The sequence below is a fragment of the Panthera leo genome, chromosome C1 (assembly GCF_018350215.1).
Source record: "Panthera leo isolate Ple1 chromosome C1, P.leo_Ple1_pat1.1, whole genome shotgun sequence".
Classification (NCBI taxonomy): domain Eukaryota; kingdom Metazoa; phylum Chordata; class Mammalia; order Carnivora; family Felidae; genus Panthera; species Panthera leo.
In genome coordinates, this window is record NC_056686.1 from 111,162,546 (window position 1) to 111,184,723 (window position 22,178).

Below are 22,178 nucleotides of genomic sequence, written 5' to 3' on the forward strand. Positions count from 1 at the left end.
GTGGCCTTGGAGACAGACAAGGAAAATGACACGGGAACGGGGCAGGAGGAGGCAAAGCCCTCCCTACCCTCAAAAGGCAGAGCTGAAACATCTTTGCTAGTAGCACCAGATCCACTGAGGACCTGGATGTCCCCAGGGTGTACATCTTGGCTAGGATGCGGATGAGGTCTGTTGTCAATGTGATCTGGAATCTGTTTTCTAGAGCCTGTTCTTCTGCTAGTCCTTGGGCCATCAGCTGGCCTCTCACTGCCTTTGTTCAACATCTGACAGTGGCCCCTGAGGGATCCAGGCCACCTCTGCTTTCACCTCTGGTGCTGGAATTAGGTGAGGCTAGACTGAAACTGTGGAGCTACCACTGCTGGGGCCAGGACAGCAGGAGAAGGGCATTTCAGGAGGGGGGAGGGTGGTGGGCCAGCAGAGGGAGGGTGAGGAGGGGGAACAAGCCCTGTGAGGACTGCATGGGGAGGATCACAGTGCCAGCTTTGTCTGTTCAGGCCCCGCAAGAAGCAGATACTACAGTCCATCACTTCCAATAGTAGGAAAGTATTTTAATAAAAGGTGTTTATAAAGTATGTGCATAGGGAAGCCACAAGACAGAGGGTGGTCTCTTGGGTCACAGAGCTGCGACCACACCAGGTCTGAGCGGGTCAGGGAAGGGATGGTTACAGGAACCCAGTGATGAAAGGGCTTCCTGACAGCAACTGCACTATCTCTGCTCAGCTGTGGAAGACCAGAGGACTGCTGGGTTCCTGCTGAGAAAGAAAAACCCTGACCTGTCACATGCCCTTGCCTCTGTCCCTCTGAACTCCTGCTTGCTGAGGCCAGCTAGGAGCAGAGGGCAGGAGGGCCATGTTGATCATCTCTCCAGGTCGGGGAGCATGGTGGCCCAGGGTGGGGAGAAGGTCTGCAGAGGGACAAGGATAGCTATAGGCAGAGGACACTTTGTGGAGCTTTGTTGCCACTGTGTCCTGGGCCCCCGGCCCTGGGTGTGTGCTTACACTAAGGAGAGATGGGGTTTTCCAAGACCCAGCCTTGGTCTTACTGTGCTCTGGATGTCAGACTGTTGGAGCCAGAGTTGGGGCCTCCAGCCTTGCTATCCCCAGCTTTACCCTCTTGGGACCCCTATATTCTGGCAGGGGTCTCCCTTTCCAGCACCTTTTCTATTTCCTTCTTCCTCTTCTCATGCCAGAAAATGTAGCATCTGGGCTAGGAAACAGGGTGGAGATAAGTCAGGGAAGGATAAGTCAGTGTGTCCTCCCTGGGGATGCTGGGGCTTGGAAAGTAACTCACCCACTTCCAGCTACAGATGCCAGGAACAGAATAATGCCAAGGCTCACAAACCATGCAAAGGTACTCCCAGTACTGGCTGAGGATATAAAAGAGGGAGCCAGGTGTTTGGGAATAGTGAGGAATCTGGGCCTCTTTTTTCCTCCTTTTATTTGCCCACTCAGCCTCTTCTTTCTTCCTTTTATTTGCCTACTCAGTCATTTGTTTGCATACACTTACTGAGCACCCACTGTGTGCCCTGCATATTTCTATAGAGGAGTGAGACACAGTCCCTGTGCTCTAGGAGGGAGACAGAGGAAGCAGAGCAGGACAGAACAGAGGAGAAGTAGCCACTAGGAGGGCTGATGAGCCTCAGGGGGTGGGAGCTGGTCAGGGAAACATTCTTAGGAAACAGGACTTTTAGTTGGACTTTGAAAGATAAGTTGGATTTCAGTTTCAGTCCCACAATTAAGGACAGAGCTGTGTTCCAGGCAGAGGAAACAGACAGCTCAAGGGCAGAAGCACGAAGCTATCTGTATGTCCAGCATGTCAGCAGCTCAGTGTGACTGGGGAGTCAGTGCTGGTGGGAGATAAGCAGAGGCTGTTTGCACAGGACCCTCCAAGGAGATGGACTTTATCTGTGGGGCAATTGGGCTATAAACAAGGAGTGTCATAGGTAGATTTGCTCCTTGAGAAGGAGTTCTTTGGTTGTTAAGATGTGGCCAAGAGGGGCAGGGAGGCCAGTTGAGAGATGCTGACATAATCCAGGTGAGAAGTGAGGATGCCTGAAGAACCATGGTAGATATAGAAATGAAAATATGGCAACTCATTTAAGAATTATTTAGTAAGATTTGATGATTGCGTGTACCGAGTATGGGAGAGGGAGGTTCCCGATTTAGGAGGCTAAGGACTTAAATGGGGTCATTTGCTGAGAGGGGCCCTGAGAGAAGAGTAGATTTGGGCAGTGGGGATGAGTTTGAACAAATCTCCAGGCATGCTGGCTTTGAGGTCCTGAGGGGCCTCTGGGGGAGATGTCCTAGAAGCAGGTGGCTCTATGGCTCTGAAGCTGGACATATGACATCAAGAAATCCAAGCAGGTGCTATCATCTCTGGTGAGGATGGAGTGAAAGAAGAGCTCGGGGCTGGGCAGAGGAGGAAGACAATCCAGACAGAGACAACAGCGATCTGGGATGGAGTGGGGGCAGGCTGGAGGCAGGATGGCCTGCTGCCACTGACCTGGGCAAAGAGTGGGGTCTTTGCAGGTGAGGAAGTGTGTCTTGCAGTTGGCACAGTTCATGACCTCCAGTGTGGAGCGTAGGTCTGTGAGAGGAGATGGGCAGGAGCCTTAGCCAGAGCCATGTGCCCCTCATCCCTCATCCCCCCACCTAGGTCCCCACACATGCTCACCACAGGACTTGCTGCAGGCTGCCCGGGAGGGTGAGATGGTAGAGAAACTGAGGTGCTGGGGAGGCAGACAGAGCCAGGAAGGGTTGGGGTGTGAGCAAGAAAGGGAGCTGGGAGGAAGTGTGGATAGGCACCCAGTATGTGGGCAGGGGAGGGGGCTCCTGGGGAGGCATGCAGGAGGGGCTGCAGATTGGGCTCTGCTCTTCTCAGTCTTGGGGAGGTGACTGGGCTCTGCTCTCCACAGTCCCGGAGAGGTGAAGGACTGTGTGGTGGGTGGGGGCCAGCTCCACCTCTCACCCTTCTCCTTCAGCTCCTCAGATATCTCATCCAGCTTCTCAGTAAACACCTTCTGCTGGATATGAATCTCTTCCAAAAGTGATGGTTTATCTGGGACGAAGAGGAGGAGATGGTGCTTTCATCACCCACATTTTATAGTTGGAATCAATTGCATAACTCTTTCAAGGTTGGGAATTCAAGTCATTTTTTCAAACAAAAACTGCACAGAGCACACAGATGCTGTGTCTGTCACCACTCTTCCCCACATATCCCCACCCCAGGCCTGTGGGCCTTCTGGGAGTGCCTTGGGGGACTGGGTTTTGTCAACCCAAGCTTGGGGCTTCCTCACTATCTCGGAACTTCTTGATGGCTTCATCTATGTGATTGAATAATTTGGCTGCTGCTTCTTCCATACGGTTCTGATCTGAGAACAGGACATGGGATGAAGGGCAGTTGGGGATATAAGAGCCCAGGCCAGGTAAAGGGATCCCTGGTCTTTAGGCTGTGCCTCACCAAGATACCAGGGTTCGATGAAGACATGATCCTTCAGGAATAAGGTGTGGAGGCTTTGGGAGAGCTCTGTGGGTGGCCCTGGGGTGCCCCAAAGAATCTGCAGATCATAGTCTAACAATGCAGGCAGTCCTGGCCAGCAGAGGAGACAGCTCTTCCCATTGGCAGCAGGTAGGAGACAGCCGAGCAGGAGAAGCAGCATCTTCTGGGGGTCTCTCCTCTGTCCCCTTACCACCCTTCCTGGAAGTTCCATATGGAATGATGATACCCCCTTCTCCCTAGAAACCACATTCTCTTTGCAGAACAAAAGTAAATTCCGTAGGGTAAGGTGAGGGTCAGCTATGGTCCAAACCTGAGCTTTGGTGTCAGACTCAAGTCATCACCTCAATATCTTCCTCTGAAGATGGAGTCACTGATGCTCTTGGGGAGGATTCTTGTGAGGACCAAGAAATGGCTATGCAGTCTTATGGCTGATGGTCAGCTCTCCTAATGGCATTTACCACATATGAAATAGTTCAACAGGCTGAAATTTGAGAGGTCAGGAGGGAGCGTCATAAAGAGATTAGTTGTGTAAAGAACCTGAATCACTTTTGCACATAGAGGTGGTCACTCACAGGGAAGCTTATGCAATATATAAACTAGTAGTTGTTGTGTGCCTGGCCAAGCCAGAGTGACTTAGACAGCTATTCCCATCATAGTATAGACAGATCATAGACAGAGTTACAGCCTATTCTTGGATGTACAGACAGAGAATTCCTCTTTGGGCCAGCAGTTCTTATGTGTAATGTGTTGAAGAAAAGCAAAGTACCTTACTCTTCAGTAAAGAAAAAGCCATTTGGATATTTGTCACTGCTCAGCTGGTAAGTTTTGCCTTTCCATGCCATGCTTCCAATCAGCTTCTGAGTGCCTCAGGCTGGATTATGAGCGGCTGAAAGCCATTAGGCATTTGAAGAATGTTTCTTACAGGAACAAGAGACAAAAACAATGGCAAGAACTCAAAACAAAAGCAAACAAAAAGCACAGGATAAAGAAAGGGCACAAAGATATGGTGAGAAGCACAAGAAAACTTAGAAACCCACTATTTAAATTAAAATATTGTTTTCTCCAGACAGGAAGAGGCTGCCATGTAAAGGAAAAATAGAATAAGAAAGAGTTATTGAAGATTAAAAATATGATAGTAGGAATTTAAAAAATTCCATAGAAGTGTTAGGATATAAAGTTTCAGAAATCTCCCAGGCAGAAGTACAGAAAGACAGAGATAAGAAATAGGGAAGAATAAATAATGTTAAATAATCAATCCATGAAGTCCCAACATCCAGCTAATACAAGTTTCAGAAAGAAAGAACAGAGAAAATGGAGGGAAAAATTATTTATGATGGAAATGGGGTAGAAAGTATATATGAAGATGAATTTTATCTAATAGGGAGAGGGATTTGGAGGACAGACATCCAGATTTGCCAGAAGAAATAGCAGCTGAATTGGTAAATTCTGTCAGATGGGCTCTGAGATGAGACAACGGTTGTGAATCCTGCAGAGCTGTTGCTCTCCCAATGGCCTTGGACAGTTTTGGGGTGAAGGAATTAGTCTACTTTTTTTCTACTCAGGCAATGCTCTGGAATGGAAGGTGGGAAAAGCAATGCTCCCTCCCCTGATGCCCTAGTTAGCATTCAGAACGATGCAATTATGCAGACCAGTAGTTTATAATGTTTGCCATCACTCGTGAGGGGGCTCTCCCCAGCCTGTGTGAGAACAGAGTATTGACAAAAATGATATAAGGAAGAAATTTTAGAAAGACATGAATTTCCATATTGCAGGGGCCCACTGAAAAGGTATCCAGGGCTAGGAATAAGAAAAACCACACCAAAGCACAGAGAAAAAAACAGACCATGTACAATAATCAGAATGACTTCAGGTTTCTCAAGAGCAGTGTGGGAAAGTAGTAGACAATGGGGCAATCCTTCCATATTCTGAGAAAAATATATCCATTTTAGAATTTCTAAATTTGGAATTTAGACTGAGGAAAACATCAGCAAAGGAGGAAGAAAGACTAATGCTATTTCAGCTAGACAAGGTTTAAAATTAGCCTCTATTACCTTTTCTCAGAAAGCTATTGGAGGATGTGCTCCAAGTAAATGAACAAAGCAGGCAAGCAATATGATGAAGTGAAGTGGAAGTCAGGAAATGGAGAATCTAACATTGCAGAGAGGACAGGAGAATTTCTATAGGGACCATCAAGGACTGAATGACAAGCAGTCCCAACGGTTTGGTTTTCCTTGGGTGAAAAAAGGCTTGGAGTGGGTAGCCCAGATCAGCCTTCTCTGGGTACTGGGTTCTTTTCCTGACTTTCTTAGGTCTCATTTGCTCTCTTCTGTTTTTCCCTGGAAGAAATAATCTTTTCTCAAATTAGAGGTTGTGACGCTCAACACAGGCTTTTGTTTTAGGGGTGAAATAATCGGAATAGATCTTCAGAGTGCTTTGGCATCAGGCTATTGGGAAACTCCTGCTTAAGAAAAGGGAATATTCTAATAGATGCAGTCATACTTCATAGAATTTTACCCTGAGATTTGAGGCTAAAGCCTTAGAGTGTGCTACATCTTCCTTTCCCTTAGTTTATGCTTATCCTCTTGGAAACTTGTGAGGGCAGGATTCAGGAGTTGCTTTGTCCTTGGCATGATGCCATGTCAGTTCACCCTCACATCTGGGAAGGGCAGAGAGAGAGAAGGAGAGAGAGAATCCCAAGCAGGCTTCGTGCTGTCAGCATAGAGCCCAATGCAGGGCTTGATCTCAAAACCATAAGGTCATGACCTGAACCAAAATCAAGAGTTGGGTGCTTAACTGACTGAGTCACCTAGGCTCCCCGTCCTCTTGTTTTTAACGTAATTCAATAGTATGTTTTGTACTTGGAATGAGTTAGGAATCTGGACTGAATTAGAAGTGTAGATAATAAAGGTAGCCCTTTCCATCGCTAGGAATCTTGGGGTATTAAAGCCTCCTTTGGTATGTTGAGATTACATCCATCTTGTGCTTCCCGCAATTTGGGCATGTCTAATAACTCTGACACAGGACAGCCCATCAAGTCTTTGAAGACACAAATCAAGCTTCCTCTTTTGAGGCCAAACATCGTCTCTCTGGCCCAAGAGATTTTTTAGGTTCCCATCTTAGAATATGGTTTCATGTCTCCTCCACATTCTGATTTCTCTCCTTTCAAATCATCTCTCTCTGCCATTGGCAGGACAGAATTTGCAACTGGATCATCTTTGAAATTGGCATAGTTTGTTTGATACCCTCCTATCTCCATCACCAGTATGGATTTCCCCACATATTGTTTCATAACGAATTTCCACAAACTTAGTGGCCTAAAACAATGCCCATTAATCATCTTATGCTGTATTATAGGTCATTAAGTTTGTGCATGGCTGACCTGGGTTCTCTATTCAGGGTCTCACAAGGTTGAAATTGTGATGTTATAAAGTTGACCTTGAAAAACGTGGGTTTGAACTGTTTGGGTTCATTTATAAGCACAATCTTTTTTTTCAGTACATACAGTAGAGTACTATAAGTGCATTTTCTCTTCCTTATGACTTTCTTAACATTTTCTTTTCTCTAGCTTATTGTAAGAAAAAAAGTATATAACCTACAAAATATGGATTAATCAACTATTTATGTTATTGGTAAGGTTTCAGGTCAACAGTAGGCTATTAGGGAGTGTCTGGGTGGCTCAGTACATTAAGCGTCTGACTTTGGCTCAGGTCATGATCTCATGGCTCCTGGGTTCAAGTCTTGCATCGGGTTCTGTGCTGACAGCTTGGAGCTTGGAGCCTGCTTCCGTTTCTGTGTCTCCCTCTCTCTCTGCTCCTCCCCTGCTCGCACTCTGTCTCTGTCTCTGTCTCTGTCTCTCTCCCTCAAAAATAAATAAACATCATATGGAACAAAACAAAACAAAAACCAGTAGTCTATTAGTAGTTAAGTTTTGGGGGCATCAAAAGTTATGTGTGGATTTTCCATTGTGTCAAGGGGTTGGTGCTCCTAACCCCTACATTGTTCAAGGATCAACTGCGTATCATAGTCTAATCACAGGACTGAAATCCTTTATATTGACAGGCCAGAGGACTGTATGTTCAAGGCCAGAGGATTATACTGGGTGTGGACACCAGGGAACGAGAATATTGGGGATCATCATGGAATGCTGCCCAGGCCCAAGCTTTTGATTCACAGATGCTGAGTTGTGGGGATGTTAGGGTAGTATCAGTGAGAGATCCAGGGACAAGTGGAACATTACACAGGCATCTGTTTTTATGAAGCGCAAAACCAGATTAGCTCAGTTGATTGGCAAAACTATTTTAGAGGTTATTGGCTTGTAAATCCAGTGCAGTTGTTATAAGGAAGCTTGGTTGAGATGGTGTTTGATAAATCCATGAGGTTGGTATCTGCTTGGTCAATGCCTTTACAAGAGGTTGGATTTAGTTGTTTGATTTTTTAATGAAAAAATTAGAAAAAATTCCTTACCAGATGACCCATCATAAATGAAATATTCATTTCATTTTCTTTCTGGTTAAAACTCATGTCTTGAAATGCTTTGTTGTATCTACTTAGAATGATCAATGGGTGTGCCTGGGGGGATTTCTCCTGCAGAACTTGTTGGTAGAGAACATTAAAATTGCATGAAGCCATTCATGTAATTTTAATGACCATCAAAAGAATTTTGACTAGAATTGGGAGGAATTTAAAGTGAGATGCTTCTTCTGGGAAAGGCTGAGGCCATAGTCCTTTGGTATTCAAGGAGGCAAGGTCAAGCATCTATAGGACATTTCCCCATCCGCCCCTACTTCTGGTCAGAGACGTTCTCTCCACAATCAAGGGTCAAGGAAAGAGGGTCTGCAAGACAAGGAGATCCTGGCCATCTTCTTGCTGCTCCTAGAGAATCATTCAGGGCTTGAGATGGGCATGGCCTTAAGGGGACTTGGTGACCTATGTGTTCCTCCCAGGAGGAGAGAGCTGAGGCTCAGGATGGGAACCGATAAAGGTTTAAGTTCAACCTTGTGCCTTCCAGACCAATGCTTACCACCCTACACTCACACCATCTATTGCTCATTTTATTCTCACTGAACAGTGGCATTCGTAAAGCCTACTAAGCTTTCTCCATCTCACAGTGATTTCCATATCTTCTGATCCCTCTGATTGCCATGTCTAAGTTTTTCATTAGGCAATTAGCTGTGTGCTGATTTGGGACACATTTTTTGCCACTGATTTAAAATGTAATTAAGATCCAGTGTAAGCCATGCTTCCCCCAGACCTTTACCAGCCTGCTTTTAAAGTATAGGGTCACAGGGCACCTACGTGGCTCAGTTGGTTGAGCATATGACTCCTGGTTTCAGCTCAGGTCATGATCTCATGGTTTGTGGGATCGAGCCACATGTTGGGCTCCCCACTGAGCATGGAGCCTTCGTGGGGTCTCTCTCTCTCCCCCCCTCCCTTAACTTGTACTCCACTCATTCTCTCTCTCTCTCCCAAAAGTATTATATAGGGTCACAATCACAATAACATTTCTCCAGGTCATATATTTTTTTTTACATTTATTTATTATTGAGAGACAGAGCATGAACAGGGGAAGGGCAGAGACAGGGGGAGACACAGAATCGGAAGCAGGCTCCAGGCTCTGAGCTGTCAGCACAGAGCCCAATGCGGGGCTCAAACTCACAAACTGCAAAATCATGACCTGAGCCGAAGTCGGATGCTCAACTGATTGAGCCACCCAGGCCCCCCTCTCCAGGTCATCTTTTTGCAAGGTCTCAGCTCTTATGGCTCTCCTGCAGTCAGTAGTTTGGGCAGTCCTCAGGGCATGTCCCCTCATGGCTATGAGCACGGTTCATGCAGCTGGCCTGAAGTATCTGCTCCTGTCTCTGGAGGTGAGCTCCCCATTGTCACTCTCCACATACTATATTCTCAGCCTCTCCTTCCCTAATTTGGATGCGGCGTGTTCTGGCTCCTTGCCGAGTGCCTAGGACTCTCCTGATTTACCCTGGACCTCCACTACTGCCCAAGAGAAGAAGGGGCAAATGGCTCCTCCTATATATCCGTAAGTCTAAAGCAGAATGTCTGTGTTCTAAGGCTCTGGGGGTAATTCTGATATTACTTGCTTTCTTCCAATGGTGATATGCAGTAGCCCTTGATGCAAGCTTGCTTATGTCTCTTTGTTCCTTACAGTAAGTTCTTTCTCATAAGGCTCCTTGAAAAAAAGGATGGAGCCTTTCCAGAAGTCTTGAAGACAAGTCTGAATTCTAAAGTAAATGTGTCACATAGAGACAATGGCTAAATTTATACTGGTCAGAAGTGGTCTTGAGGGGACAAGTCTCCAGTTACCAAATGGGCTATTTGTTTTCCCTGGAGAAGCAGGAGAAGAAGAAGATCCTCAGGTATGGGATGACTCCACCCTCCATACTCCTTGGTTGTTGGTGCTTGTGTAGAGCAGAACAGGGCCTTTGGAGGTTAGAAGGCCATGGCTATACTGGGGACTAGGACACCTTTTCTCAATGAGCTAGCCATAAAAGCTGTTATGGTGTATACCAGTAGTCAGGAACATGTGCCACTGCCAAGAACATTGGACATCTTTGAAGGACATAGGGGACTCCCTGTCCTTTTATGCAACAAGAGATACTGGGAACACACATCTGTGCAAAGAGCATTAAGCACAGACTTTTTCATCAGTAGGGGAAGGACACAGCCTTAAGGCCAATGATGGGTGCACATAGCTAAGGGATCTGCAAGGAGGAATTAGGGGGCTCATTCAGAGGAGGAACCAAAGTCGTAGTGGCCTGCTCCTGCCTGAAGGCCCTCAGTCCTAGGGACTTGAACACAGAGAAGTTTTGTGTCTCCGTGGACTCCAATTACATAAACCTTGTCAGCCACACTGAGGGTCAGAGTCTTAGGCCCCAGGTGAATGGAATCCATGGCCACTGCCATCCACCACCACCAACCAAGAAGCAGTGGAGATGCGGTGAAGGGGTAGACTGGACTCACTGTGGTATTTCCTCCTTGTGGAAATGAGGAAATGGGGGAAATAGATGTTCACGCAGTCTTCCCTGAGCTGGAACTGGGTTTGAAATCTTGCTCTGATAATTCCCTGTTGTATGATTTTGGACCAGTTTCTTCATGTCCCAAAGCCTCAGTATCCTCATCTTCAAAATGGGGATAATTAAAGCACCATCTCCTGGGGGGTTTTGTGAATATGTGTGTCAAGTACTTCACATAATGCAGTGCTCAATTTCTCTTAGGTCCTTACCCTTCCCCTTGGATGGACCTGAATGCAAATGGACTCTGTTGCCAAATAACAATAAGAATTGTGAAGTGTGTACTGTGAAGGCATGGTGGTCAACCACAACAGATACCTTTAGACTTGCACAATCAATGGGTGTCCTCCTGCTAGAGACCAGCGTGCTCGGGTACCAGGCAGTGGGCTTTGTGCTGCTGGGAGCTGCATAGCCATGTGGCTGGCAGCCCAGATACATGTGCAGGGGTGCGGACACACACACACACACACACACACAAACCCACAAGCATGTGTACATGCTAAGGTAAGCTTCTTACCCAAGGGCTAGCCAGTACAGATCAATAGCTGACTGCTGTTGACATTTGCATCTGGGACATAGTCATTTAAGCACTTATGCCTGTAGGATGCTGGAAATCGATTCCTCTGGGGCCAGAGCAAATGGGATGGGGACCTAGTCAGCACTGAAGACTGTGAGTGGTGAGGCCACTGTGGGTGGGAGCTGAACAAGACTTCTCTGGTGGCCAGGGAGAGACTTGCAACAGAGAAGCCAAAGCTCCTGGCTGTTGGGTGAGCTTTCCCAGTCTCCTCCTGTGTCAGGTGCTGTGGGCCTTTCCCACACGTCTAGGAAACATCATTTACTGTGCCTGCAGCTTTCTGAGGGCTGTGCTAGTGGCTCCAGAGAGATGAAGGAATGAACAGCTTTCCACCATGCCTGGGAGGAGGTGGGTGATTGCTCCCTCTGGGCTATTTACATTGCTGGGATGCTAAAGGGTGGGTGGTAGTGGCTATGGACTATGGGGCACTGTGTCCAGCCTGGAGTGGATGCTCGGTAGGGCTGGTTGTTGGGGTGCAGGTCTGGACCTGGCTCAGCAGCCAGCTGGAGGGCATAGGAGAGGCCTGGAGGGGTCTGCCTTCCCTTGCTGGGAGCTTGGCTGTGCTGTGGGAGGCCTGCCAGGTCCTGCTCTGTGTTCCCATGCTTCCAGTAAGCTCCTCCTCTCATTCATCATCCTTTCCAGCCACAGCATAGCCAAGGATTCCCCGGAGCCTTGGGATTTGTCTTCTGATGTGAAGGGTCCACAGGGCCGTGGATGAGATGACTCTGCTCTGGGTGTCTCCATGGAGGGGGCGGGGATGTGTGTGCAGCTTGCTCCTTCCTACCCCTTTCCTGGCTTCTACACCTGGAGCCTGCATGTTCTGACTGCCTTCCTAGCCACAGCTGCGTTTTGGGAAAAAAAATCTGCTCCCCCTCACTTATGTTTCAGTATGTACCAGGGTGTCCTTTCTGTTGGGGGAATTTGACTTCCTTGCTGTGGAAGGAGGGGCTTTGTCCTCTGTATTTTAAGCTTCAGGGGGACACAGCTATCGTTTCAGAACCTGCTGTGAGCCAAGTTCTTTATCCACATAATCACATTTAATCTTTACAGTAACTATATCAGTCCAGGTAGGCAAGGTCGGGCTCTAATCACATACCCTCACCTTTCAGTGGGCTAAAAAACAAACAAACAAAAACAAAGACTTATTTGTTCTTTATGGTACTTATCCATATGGGTTGACTGGGGCTCTGCTCATCAGAGCCACTCAGAGATCGGACAGATAAAGCAGCCCCTCTTTTGGACCTTGTGGGGCACCATACCACACAAGAAGAGAAAGAGCATGGGAGGTCGTATGTAGGCACTTAAAGGCTCTAGTATGCAAGCAGTAGAGGTTGCTTCCATTCAAGAGTCATAGGGTAGATCTAGTCAAATGGCCTTTTCCAACCTCAGTGATGTGGTCACTTACAAAGTTATGGTCAGCTTACAGACGTGCCATTTTACAAAGAGGCTAGAAAGAGCCTTTTTGCCAAAACCTCCTCCTCCTCCTGCCCGCTGCCCAGAGGAGAAGGGGCAATGCTTGGTGACCAGCAAGGATGATTGCCACACCAGCCCATGGGGCAAAAGTGAGCATTCTCGTGGGATGCGCGCCTGCTGTGAGGTGCACCTGTGATGAAACAGCAGATAAAAATCGAGATCTCTCTGACTCGACGATCCATGCCCTGTGTGAACAGTTTTACTTTTCCAGCTTGTTAATATTTATTATCAGGAGTCATTTACAGAATGCTCATGCAGAGCTCCAGCCTAGGAAATTGTCACATGCAAAAGAATGAATTGGGGCCACTATCTGACACCATACACAAAAATCAATTCAAAATTAAATAAAGACTTTATGGTTTCAATAAAACCCTTAGAAGAACACATTGTCAGTAAGCTATTTGACACTGGTCTTAGAGATTTTTGGGGGGGATCTGTCTTCTCAAGCGAGGGTGACAAAAGCAAAAATAAACAAATGGAACTACATCACCATAAACGGCTTTTGCACAATGAAAGAAACAAAACGAAAAGGCAACCTAATGAATGGGAGAAGATATTTGCAAATGATATATCTGGTAAGGGATTAATATGCAAAATATATAAGGAATTCAAACAGCTCAGTCTTTAAAAAATATAGTTTAAAACTAGGCAGAGGAACCGAATAGATATTTTTTCAAAGAAGACATCCAGTTGGCCAACAGACACATGGAAAGATGCTTATTATCACTTACCATCCAGCCAATACAAATCAAAACCACACTGAGATATTATCTCCCACCTGTCAGAATGGCTAGTTTCAAAAAGACAAGAAATGGCTAGTTTCAAAAAGACAAGAGGTTGTGGAGAAAAGGGAACCGTCATTCACTGCTCACTGCTAGTGAGAATGCAAATTGGTGCAGGGGTGCCATTTTCCAGTTATAAAATAAATAAGTCACGGCGATGTAATGTACAGTATGGGGAATACAGTCCACAATATTGCAACAACTTTGTATGGTGACAGATGGTAACTAGACTTATTGTGGTGACCGTTCTATAATCTATGTAAATATTGAATCACTATGTTGTGCACTTGGAACTAACAGAATATTGTATGTCAACTCAATTGTTCTTCAGATAAAAAACAAATTGTTGATGGGTTTTAAGGGGGGCCCTTGTTGGGATGAACACTGAGTGTTATATGTAAGAGATGAATCACTAAGTTCTACTCTTGAAACTGTTATTACACTGTATGTTAACTAACTTGGATTTAAATAAAATTAAAAAAAAACCCAAAACAAAAAAACAAACAAGAATATGATGAAGTCCTTAGGAAACCCAAAGAGGAAGTGTTTGGGGACAGTCAATGATATTGACTGTTCCTGCTATTTCTCCAGTGGGGCTCTGTAGCTCAATCAGAAGGCACTGAGGCGGGAAAAGAAAGAGTGTCTGAGTGTGTGCTCTGTAAATGGAGCTTCATTGCACCAGTGAATTCCTGCAAAGAGGTGTGGCTATCCTGATTTTACACATGCTGAAAGCAGAGCTCAGAGAGGGTAAGGGGCGTGCTGGTGCCACACAGCAAGAAACTGCAAGGTGAGGCCATTTGAACCCTGTCCTGAACCCTCTGAGCACAGCCACACACAGCCCCTTATGACACTCCACTTGCCCCAGGAGTGTTAGGTTGAGTCAGTGATCCTGGCTGGGGACATCTGAAGATATTTAAGGCCATAGGAGGCACTAGGTGCCAGTGAGGACTGCTGGCTGTGTCTGGCAGTTTCTGGTCCAAGAGCTGTGGGGCTGGGTGTCTCCCTGGGGCCAGGGGAGGCAGAAGCCAGGACAAAGAGGAAGACTGTAGGTTCCACAAGCACTGTGGGCCACGGCCCAGGGTCAGGGTGCAGGATATTGTGGGAGCCTGGCCCCTCCATGTCCCTCTCTGTGGGCTGTGTGGCTCTCGGGAGCTGGAGGCTGGAACCCCCAGGCCCACTCAGGGTTGGGGCAGCCATCCTGGAAGGCCACTCCCCCACCCCCTGGCAGCAAGGGAGCCACATCCATCAGCCAGGCTCCAAGGAAACAAGCATCTGCAGCTGAACTTTTCCTTCCTCCATTTTCCCTCTTCCCTGGCATTTCATCTGGAGGAGAGATTGACACTGGACACTGATCAAGCTTTGCAGACAACCTGGCCCTCAGTCCTCCCTGTATGGTAGGCACTTCTATGTCCATTTTAAGGATGGAGGGACCAAGGCTTAGGAGATGGCTCCTCTGAGGCTGTCTGGTTAGTGATGGGCAGAGCAAGGCATTGACCCAGGCCTCTGAGCATGACAGGCTGCCTGCACACCCACCACTGAGAGGAGAGGGCTAAGAGGTGTGGGGGCTGCATGGGGTACAGGCCATCTGCCCAGATCCTGGATGACCCTCTTGCTGGTGCAGCTGTGGGGACAGTGAAGCCCAGTGAGGAACCAAGGCCTTTACAAGTAGAGGTGGGAGGTCTGAAAGCCTGCCTTTGGGAGGGGCGGTGGGGATGTAGGGCTAGGCTCTGGGAGGGGCTGGGAGGTCCCCAAAGTGGAAAGCATGAGCAGAGACATAGCAGGGGAGGAGAAGGGTTCCCCTAAGTCTGAGGGAACACTCTGATAGGTAGATTTTGGAGCACTCATATCTTTATAAGGAATAACTTTCTGACATGGGCAATCCCCTGCTCTGTTAGGGCTCCAGGGTCAGAGAGCTTCCTGCAGAATCTGAGCACAGTCCCGAAACCAGCCACATATTGGGCAAGTCATTTACCCCCTAGGGGTGAAAATAATGATGCCTATTTCATAAAGTTGTCACGGGAATTATTTAAAATCATTAAAGAGCCCAGCACATAGTAAGTACCGTAAATAATAATGATGGTAATAATAAGAATAATCACGATGCCAGCTGCTAGCGTGGTTAATATTATTGCACGAAGCGATGCTTTGTGAGCTCCTGGCACCACCACTTGCCAAACCATGACCCGGTGGGAGTTGGGCTGGCTGCTACAGAGGAGATCTCTGTGGTGGAGGGAGACGGAACCTGCCACGTGTAGGTCCCTCCACCTGAGTTTGATTCTGGCTTTGATGAGTTGAGTGATCTTGGACAGGGTACACGCCCTCACGGGACCTCAGTTGGTTCTTTCATAGGCTCTTCTCTCCTATCTGAGTGGTGGGAGAACATTTCAACCCAACACAGGCTTCTGCGGGTGATGAAGCACTGCGTCTGAGTGTGACAATGAGACATGGCTCCGTCTGCAGAGCTAAGGGCTAAGGATGGCTTTCCCAGGGCTCGGTGCTTCCGCACGGTTGCTCTGGGGCTTTGGGCTAAAACCCCTCTGCAGGCTCCCACCCAGGGCAGTTGGCTTGAAAGCCCCGGGTTCCACGCATTCCTTTAATGGGCCCTGGTGCTCACTGAAGCAAAGTGCACAAAAACTCCTTGTAAATGCCTGGTAATGTGGCTCAGAACCAGGCCCTGCAGGATTATTAGAGCCATCCATATTAATTACACTGAAAATCACTTATACGCTTTACATAATACAGCTGCATGTACCATTTCCCAGCTCTGAGCCAAGCCTGGCAGGGCTCTCCATCTCTGGGGTGGGGGACACCTTCTTCAGGCCACATTTCCTTGTTTCCCCTCCCTGGGTGTTTCTTTACTGCCCCTTGTCTTGGCGGGCCATGGGCTCAGGGCTGGGCTCTCGGGCCGACTGAGCCCTCCTGGTGCGGGCGCCACCCAGATTCTTCACACCCAGCATCTTACTGAACCCTTAGCGTGACCCAGTGAGGCCTGTATGCTATCGTCATTTTACAGATGAGAAAACAGCCTCAGAGAGGCTAAGTAACTTGCTCAAAGCACACAGTTAAGAAATGGTGGCTGCAAGAAGGAAAGCTCCTCTTCTGCCTTCCACTGGGCGATGCCTCCCTCTGCCCTTCAACCTCACCTGCCCAGTGCAGCTTCTGCGGTTTCAGGAGGCAGTGATGAGAGGAAATTGTGTCCTCGTCTAAGGCACCATCCCTTTCCCCCTCCCCCACATAGCCCCAGAAAGCATGCACACACACACACCACCACACACCACCCCCTGCACACTGCACACACACACACATCACCACACACCACCCCCCACTGCACATACACAAACCACACACCACCAGTACCACCACACACACTGAGCACACACACACACCCCCACTGCACACACACCCCCCCCACACACTGCACACACACACACCACACACCACCCCCCCATTGCACATACACACACCACACACCACCAGTACCACCACACACACTGAGCACACACACACACCACCACACATCACCCCCTGCACACTGCACACACACATACACACACACACACCACCACACACCACCCCCCATTGCACATATACACACACCACACACCACCAGTACCACCAGACACACTGAGCACACACACACACCACACACCACCCCCCCACTGCACACACACACACACCACACACCACCCCCCCATTGCACATATACACACACCACACACCACCAGTACCACCAGACACACTGAGCACACACACACACCACACACCACCCCCCCACTGCACACACACACACACCACACACCACCCCCCCATTGCACATATACACACACCACACACCACCAGTACCACCACACACACTGAGCACACACACACACCACACACCACCCCCCCATTGCACATATACACACACCACACACCACCAGTACCACCACACACACTGAGCACACACACACACCACCACACACCACCCCTTACACACTGAGCACACACACACACCAACCCCCCACACTGCACACACACACACACACACACACACACACACACCACACCACCACACACCACCAATACCACCACACACACTGAGCACACACACACACCACACACCACCCCCCCACTGCACACACACACACACATACCACACACCACCTTGTACACACACACCACCATCACACACCACCACCAACCATCCCCACCCACATACTACACACACACACCATCACCACCACTACACATCACCATCACACACCACCTCCCTACACCCCCCCTGCACAGTACACACATACACCACCAGCACCACCACACACCACTCGCTGCACACACACGCACACCACCTCCACACACACACTGCACACACACACACACACACATCGCCACCACACACCACTACCACATACACTGTACACACACACTATCACCACCATCACACTCCACCCACATACTACACACATACACCACCAACACCGCCACACACTGCACACTGCCCACACCATCCACACTGCAACAGCCACCACTCCCACACACATGCATATGCCACCACATGTACTGCAAACACACACACCACACATGCACACACACATGCTCACACTCATGCATCATCTCCCACTCACAATCCCCTGCTCCCATCTAGTTCAGGCCTGGGTGTCTCCATTAAAGCATCATTATGCAGGGTAATGCTGGGTTCCCCAAGCCCTGTGCACATGGGGTAGACCCTGAAGGTGAGGACTTAGTTGGGCTGTGAGCTACTCAGGAAGAAAGCATGCTTTGGAGTCAGTCTCAGGAGCTGGCCTCCCCTGTGAGGCAGGAGCTAAAAGAGCCCGGGGAGGTTGCTCAGGTCTAAAGAACATTGCATGGCTGTTGGAGTTTGGGCCTGAAGTGGTTCCTCTGTAGATCTGGAGATGACTGGGAACTTAAATAGAAACCAAGGGCCAGATATCAGGAGCAAAAAAAGAAAAAAAATAATACAGATTTAGCATACGCCTACCATGCCCACATCCCTGTGCTATTTTGCCCAAGGGGAGATGAGCCATGTCCCTTGGCCATGGAGGAGGTAGGCAAGGGAGGGAGGGGGAGGAGGGGGGAGGCAGAATGGGGAGGAGCAGAAGCCTGCCTGCAGGGGTCACAGCGGCTGGGGGGTTCTGGAAGGAAAGGAGCAGAGAGGGAGGTGAGGAAGGGGGGACTGTCAGAGTCAGATGTTGGAATTCAGGTGTCGTCTACTGCTGATGGGAGAGTCACCAAAAGGGGAGCTCAGGGGAGAGGCTCAGTGCCTGCTGTGATGGGGGCCAGCAGCAGCGTCCTGCACCCCATGGCCCAGCCAAGGGTGGAGGAACTGAATGAGACTCAGCTGGGCGGGAGTATATGAGGAGCTGTGGGTGGAACCACCTGGTCTGTCAGGCCACAAGCACTGTGCTAGAGTTAGCGGGGCGGGAGGGGCTCCCGTGTGAACCTGGCAGGTCCAGCATATTGGATGGAGCTAGGGAGGGTCAGTAGCATATGGTAGGACAGGTCCTGTGAAGCCTGGGTGTATGCCCTCTCCTGGTGCCCACCTACTTGCCTCTGGGCTGGGTCAGGGCGGCTGAAACCAGGACAGGCTAGTCTGGGACGTTGGGAGGCCATTCAGCCTCTCTGAATGTGGCATTTTCTCCTTGGTTCTTACAAGGAGTCCATGAATTGCAAGACCACAGAAGTAGATTTCAGCATAGACACTGTGGCCAAGACAGGCAGTGTTTGGGGTCTTGTGGAGTAGCCCCTGCCCCATGAAGCCATCCTTGGAAAAGCAGCAATGATAGTGGACTGATGAATGAGCTTCTACTCCAAGGCCCAGACAGCTGCCTTCCCTGCTGACTTAGCACAGGGAAAGCTGCCCAGGCAGAAACATTTCTAAGAGAAGAATAATGTGTGAGTCCCATGGGCCAATCTGATAGTGCAGGATATGAAGGGGTTAGGCTTAAGAGGGGCACAAAGGGCAGGGGTGAAAGTTCCAGGCTTGAGGACCCAGGTGGGGAGTGGGGTTCACAGCCCCAAACAAATCCTAGCCTAGGCCCCCCTGGAAGGTGCTGTCTGCTTTTCTGGGGAGCATAGAATAGCCACTGCCTGGAAAGTCAGTAGCAGGAAAAACATGTGCTTTAGGCCAAGGAGCAAGTGTTTGTTGAAGGCCTTCTAGGCACCAGAAGCTTGGGCCATGTCAGCTCTGGGATTTATGTGTCCCAGTTTCCATATGAGGAGTCTGAGAACCAACAGAAACTCATGACAGCCATCGGGGGAGGGCAGGATGGATCTGCCAGACTTTCTGTCTTGTCTGTATACACTGCCTCCTCGACCCCTTCCTACCTTCTCTGTCTAGCCTCTATCCAACTTGGAGGCTGGAGGTGTGAGGTCAGAGGGCTTCCTAGAGAGACGGTGTATTAAAATTTTCTAGCGAACCAGAACCAGTAGGATATCTACATTTATTGCAAGGAATTAACTCACATGGTTGTGGAGGCTGGCAAGTCCCAAATCAGCAGAGCAAATATCCCAGTCTGAGCTCGAAGGTCAGAAGCTACTGGAGAACTAGGGAGAGCTGATGTTGCAATTTGAATATCTGTGGGCACGAAGGATTCTTTTTTAACTCAGGGAGGGTCAGCGCTTTGTTCTCTTCAGGCCACCAACTGATTGGACAAGGCCCACCCACATTAGGGAGAGCCATCTGTTTACCTCAGTGTACATATTTAAATGTTAATCTCATCCAGAAACACCCTCAAAGACACACCCAGAATAATGTTTGACCAAATATTTAGGCACTCTGTGGCCCAGTCAAGTTGACACATAAAATGAACCATCAATGGATGGAGTACATTTTGGAGGGGGTGGAGAGCAGTGGTAGAGCCACTGCAGATGCCTGGTCATGAGGCTCAGTGTCTCTGAGCCTCAGTTTTCTCATCTGCATAAGGCTTGCTGTGAGCATGAGAAGTTACCAGGTTGGTGGTACCCATGACCTTGTGACATGCTTAGCCCATGGCATCTCTGTCAGACTCATGCTATCCCTCCCAGAAGGGACCTACCCAGGTGGTGGTAGTGATGTTCTTAATCCTCAGTCCCTTCTCCTTGGCCATGATTGCTGCACACCTGCCAGTAGCTGGTGTCTGCAGAGCTGAGAATGATACACTGTGATGCTCCTTGGGGGTCACCAAGCCATAAGTCTTGGTGGATTCTATGAGGTCTCTGTGACCTCTAGCATTATTCAGTTCCTCAGAGGCTATCTAAGGGCAGAGGAGCCCAGTGACAGTTATAAGCGGGGGCCAAAGCACTGGCATTTGTTGTGTGGAGAGAGAGCTGGGAGTGCTTCCCTCCTTTTTATTTTGACATGTCCCTGTCTGGACTCAGTATCCAGGCTCCAGGCCTCTGAGCTGGTCAGGGACATGATTCCAGTGGGACACTGGCCCCATGTCTCATGTCCTAATGTGCTCCTAAAACCAAATTAAGTGGAAGAACACCAGGCCTTTACTTAATTATGTGGCAAGATATAAAGCAATTTGGAAACCAACTACGTGAAGCTGTCAGAGGGGAATAGATGTCAAACCGGGAAAAGAAACAACTAATTGGGATCAGTTTCATGGCATCCTTTGCTCATGTTCATGTTTGCCAACAAGGTAAATGACATGTTGGGGAATTAGATGGGTTTCGGGGCCCCACGAATGTGCTGGACACTGCCATCCTGGACAGGAGGCTTCTTGTCCACACAACCATCTCCAGACTGCAGTTTTCTCACTAGGTGGGCCACAAATGTCTCCAAGCCATATTCCTCCCCCAGGGGTCCTGTTGGGAGTTGGGACATGTACATAGGAGGCAGTTCTAGGAGACAAAGCCCTGTGCACAGAGCAGGATTCCAACCACAGGCAGCCAGAGGCCACTTATAAGTAAGTGCGTATATTTATTTACCCACTTTCAATATAGTTGTGTATCACCTGCTGACCTTGCTTTCTCTCTGGGCCTCTAGCACCAGATCCTTGTTCAGGGTAGATGGGAAATAACATAGTTGAATAGATGGATGGATGGATGGGTGGGTGTGTGGGTGGGTGGATGGATGGATTAATGGATGGATGAGTGGGTGGGTGAGTGGGTGGGTAGGTGGATGGATGGATAGATGCATGGACGCATGGGTAGGTGAATGGATGGGTAGATTGATAGGTGAGTGGGTGAGTGGGTGGGTGCTGGATGGATAGACAGGTGGGTGGTGCCATGTCAGTGACTGTAGAGAGCTCTGAGTGTGACTTTCCTTCTGTAGGGTGGAGGCTCTCTCCTCTAGGGCTTGTCTGGTCCTGGGTATCCTTTGTTCTCTATCTCTGAAAGGCTGAGGTCAGGCAAATTCCTGGTTACATGGGGCTGGGGGCTGCTGAGAAATTTAGACCAGGTCCCTTTCATACCATGGAGTTCAATTTATTTTTATTTTTATTTTTATTTTTTTCATGTTTTTTATTTATTTTTGACAGAGAGAGAGACAGAGCATGAGCAGGGGAGGGGAAGAGAGAGAGGGAGACACAGAATCTGAAGCAGGATCCAGGCTCCGAGCTGTCAGCACAGAGCCTGACGTGGGGCTCGAACCCACAAACTGTGAGATCATGACCTGAGCCAAAGTCAGATGCTCAACCGACTGAGTCACCCAGGCTCCCCGGAGTTCAATTTATTGACAAATAAACTGGAAGCCCTATATCTTAGCCCTGCTGAGCATGGGGTCTCCAGTTTCCAGTGAGTGCAACATAGGATGGGGGGAAGATCTTCAAACTCGGTGTAAGAAGCTGGAGACAGTGCAGGGGAATAAACTCATGGAGGTGTTGCATTTTGGACTCTGCTTAC

General features: G+C 48.7%; 1 protein-coding gene and 1 long non-coding RNA gene across 13 annotated transcripts; one reads left to right on the forward strand and one right to left on the reverse strand.

Moving 5' to 3' along the window:
* Window positions 1–527: 527 nt before the first annotated feature.
* On the reverse strand, window positions 528–3,802 carry TEX51 (testis expressed 51). Of its 12 annotated transcripts, none has more exons than XR_006206064.1 (8): window positions 3,460–3,791; window positions 3,296–3,370; window positions 2,968–3,057; window positions 2,674–2,691; window positions 2,503–2,586; window positions 1,291–1,366; window positions 1,043–1,201; window positions 528–749 (listed from the first exon to the last, which is right to left on the reverse strand). XR_006206064.1 is itself a non-coding variant. In XM_042951952.1 (8 exons), the coding sequence occupies exons 1-8, from the start codon at window positions 3,707–3,709 to the stop codon at window positions 717–719; spliced, it is 675 nt and encodes a 224-aa protein (XP_042807886.1). In that variant the 5' UTR covers window positions 3,710–3,791; the 3' UTR covers window positions 528–716. The 12 variants fall into 12 exon arrangements, 8 of the variants coding, with proteins under 8 accessions (XP_042807886.1, XP_042807887.1, XP_042807890.1 ...); XR_006206063.1 differs by having other exon boundaries at window positions 528–752; XR_006206065.1 differs by having other exon boundaries at window positions 528–752; window positions 1,043–1,206; window positions 3,460–3,788.
* Window positions 3,803–3,833: 31 nt separating this feature from the next.
* Window positions 3,834–10,800, forward strand: LOC122228787. Its single transcript, XR_006206752.1, has 3 exons — window positions 3,834–4,316; window positions 9,661–9,869; window positions 10,728–10,800. It is a non-coding gene; the product is annotated as an uncharacterized LOC122228787 (long non-coding RNA).
* The last annotated feature ends 11,378 nt before the right edge of the window (window positions 10,801–22,178 follow it).